Source organism: Stegastes partitus, unplaced genomic scaffold (assembly GCF_000690725.1).
Source record: "Stegastes partitus isolate 25-593 unplaced genomic scaffold, Stegastes_partitus-1.0.2 Scaffold89, whole genome shotgun sequence".
Lineage (NCBI taxonomy): Eukaryota > Metazoa > Chordata > Actinopteri > Pomacentridae > Stegastes > Stegastes partitus.
The window spans coordinates 421,126-424,446 of NW_007577820.1; the positions used below are offsets into that span (position 1 = coordinate 421,126).

Below are 3,321 nucleotides of genomic sequence, written 5' to 3' on the forward strand. Positions count from 1 at the left end.
TCCAGGTGTCTCCTCTGACTCCGCCCACCTTGTTGCCCATCCAGGTGTCTCCTCTGACTCCGCCCACCTTGTTGCCCCTCCAGGTGTCTCCTCTGACTCCGCCCACCTTGTTGCCCCTCCAGGTGTCTCCTCTGACTCCGCCCACCTTGTTGCCCCTCCAGGTGTCTGTTGACTCCGCCCACCTTGTTTCCCCTCCAGATGTCTCCTCTGACTCCGCCCACCTGGTCGCCCCCCCCCCCAGGTGAGTCATCAGGTACAAACTGTCTCCATCAGAACACCAAACACGTGCACACTGAGCGCTCGCGCTGTCCTCTCCGCCTCCAGCTCCTCTCGTGAGCAGATTTTTCTCCACCGTCACGAGAGCAGCGAGGCTGCGCGCGGCAGATTCTCCCGAGCGTCATATGCGCTGAAGTTAGGGCGGAAGAGAGCGGAAGTCTGTCAGAGTAAGAGCCAGCAGTAAGACAGGAGGGACGTAAATCACGGAGAACGTTAAACTAGTGTCAGGTCATATTTTTATATTCCAGTGAATATAAAATGGATATGTGGAAAAAGTAAAACTGTTTGCATCAATCTGTTGGACTGTACATAACTTCAAATGAAGTTATATTAAACTACTTCGAATCAAAGGTATTTTATTTGGTTAATGATTCATAGCATAAACACACGTTTCAAAGTTGATTACTCCTCAAAGTTAAGTTGTGTTTTTTAGGTACTTAAATGCCCAGAATTATGAGCACAAGTGTTTTTTATTTAAATTTATTTATTTATTTTTTTTACAGACATTCAAAAGTTAAAGTTGCTGTATCTTTTAAAGCCTTTTCATGTTTCACCAGCTGTAGAATAAACTCTGTTCACAAGTCCACTGTTGGTCAGAACACAGCTGGAAATATTGACAGACTAACTGCTGTTGGGGAATTTATTTGTAAAAGTACCTGAGATTCACCTTCAAATGGTCTCTGTGTCATATTTGTGAAGGTAACTCCCACTAACAGAGTGAAGCTGTCCAGCTGAGTGAACAGCCCATTTTCATGAAGTTTAGCTGTAAACCAACTGATGCAGAAGTTAGACTTTAACTTCATATTGAGTGTTAACTGTCAAAGTACTGTCCAAACTGAAAAGGTTTATCTGAATCAGTAAACCTTCATCTTCATGCTCTGTGGTCAACGCTTCAGTGTGAGGTCAACAGGTTTTATTTTGAAAGTACAACCCCGGATGTCGCGCCGCTCTGCGCTCCTTCACCGCTCCGTTCGCGCGGTGACGTCTCTCACCGCCCGGTAAATCCACCGACAAGTCGACCGGACTGACCGCCTCTCCTCCTTCTTCTCCGCCGGAGCTCACGGCAGCACCGCGGCATCACGGAGCTGCGACCCTCCGCCGACCCTCCCCGGCCTCCAGTGCCGCGACGAGCCGCCGGCAGCGCGGACAGGACGCGGAGCGGCGCCGCTTCTCCCCCGGACGATGATGGATGTGGCTCCGGCGCTGACCGAAGGACCAGCCGCCCGGCGGACTCCGCGGACCGGCAGCGGGGACCTGTGAGCACCGGCCGGAGCTCACCGACGCACCGACGGCTTTTCTGCTGAATTCCAGAGTTTTCTGCACAATGTCACCACCAAGGAGACGCCGCTGAGCCTCCTCCGGGTTCCGCTCGTCCTCGTCAGCTGTTCGTTCGCGGTCGCTCCGGTATGAGCCGCACCGGACCTGCCCGTCACATCTGACCGGGCTGAGAGGGGGTGGCGGCGGGCTGCTGCTGCTGCTGCCGCCGCCGGGAACACGGACGGGATCTGTGGATGAGAACCGGTGACCGGGCCGGACTGTGCGCGGAGGGACGCCGGCCGGAGCGGAGCAGGAGGCGGGAGGAGCAGCGGCGGGGAACCGAACCGACGAGTACATCCCCGGCGGGAGAGACGCGGCGAGGCGGCCGGAGGACGATGTGAAGATGGGTTTAGTGTTCGGTCTCCTGTGGCTCTTCACCGGCGTCCTGCGGTGCGTGCACGGCCAGGGCGTGTACGGTAAGGACGTCCGTTCACGGCTGCATGTTGTGATGTGCGCGCGGTGGAGATGACGTGAATGTTAACGGCTGCGGCGGTTCACCGGAAAACACACCGACAACAACTTGACCTTGTGGGGGATTTAGTGTGTGTGTGTCGGTTTGTGTGTGCGTGTGTGTGTGTGTGCGTGTGTGTGCGTGTGTGTGTGTGTGTGTGTTCAGTCTCTGAATGATTTCCGGCCTAAAGACACAACAGGTAGAAATCTGAACACCTGTGAGCATCAGGATGGAATCTGATCAGTGTGTGTCTGTTGTGTGTCTGTGTTGTGTTACCATGGTGTGTGTCTGTCTCCACACTGACCACCTCTTTCATTGTATTGACTATATTTATGTATATATTATATATTTTCTTTATTTCTCTCTATCCTGTAAACTCCAGTTTCTTCTTCTTCTTCTTGTCGTTTCTCGTTTATTCACTGTTTGGTGTTTCTTCGGTTTCATCCTCTGATTGTCAGACTCTCGTCTCGACTAGTTTCTGGGTCTTTCTGCTGCAGCTCATGGTCTTCATCAGCTGCCCTGGTGGAGGCCTGTACTCCTCTACGTGTTCCAGGTGTTGTACTCAAGCTGCTCCAGTATTTTAGAAACCACTGGACTCCAGTTGATTTACTGACCACAGCTGGCTGGTGCCTGACTGGAGGAGGGTTTCCTCTTACTGTACATTTTGGTCTTTTTCAGAATTTCATTGTTATTTTATATATTTTAGCTCAATTACAGATAATAACTTGAAAAACAACCTACCCTGATACCGTAATGCTCAAAAGCTATGAAAACGGTGGAAATGTCAGTGAACTAATACAATATTTTAGCAGGTTTAAAGACAACAAAACAGTCATTTTATGGTCACAAATGGTAAAAGAACAAATTGCTATTTTTTTAATTTAAAAAATACAGATTTTAGACGTGGAGGTTAAAGTGTTGGCCGATTAAAATGAAAACATTTATACAAATAAAGTCAATTAATAGGTTGTTGAACAGCATCAGTCAGGAGACGATATAAGAAAGTTTCCGAATTCCTAAACATTTCTGGAGTCCAATTAAATCCATCATTAAGAAATGGAAGGACTATGGAACATGAGTAGATCTGACTAGAGCAGGACGTCCTCAAAGACTGAGTGACCGAGCAAGAAGGAGACTAGTGAAGGAGGCCACCAAGACTCCTATGACTCCTCTGAAGGAGGTACAAGAAGGAGTATTTGTTGGACACCCACCAAGACTCCTACTCCTCTGAAGGAGGTACAAGAAGGAGTATTTGTTGGACACCAAACACTGCACAT

The 3,321-nt window shown here is 49.6% G+C and overlaps 1 protein-coding gene across 1 annotated transcript in view; it reads left to right on the forward strand.

The window, feature by feature from the left end:
* Positions 1-1,936: 1,936 nt before the first annotated feature.
* mdga2a (MAM domain containing glycosylphosphatidylinositol anchor 2a) overlaps positions 1,937-3,321 on the forward strand; it is an 88,475-nt gene continuing 87,090 nt past the window's right edge. Inside the window, exon 1 of the mRNA XM_008277113.1 lies at positions 1,937-2,009. Coding sequence (XP_008275335.1) covers positions 1,937-2,009 — 73 coding nt within the window. The remainder of the gene's footprint in view (positions 2,010-3,321) is intronic.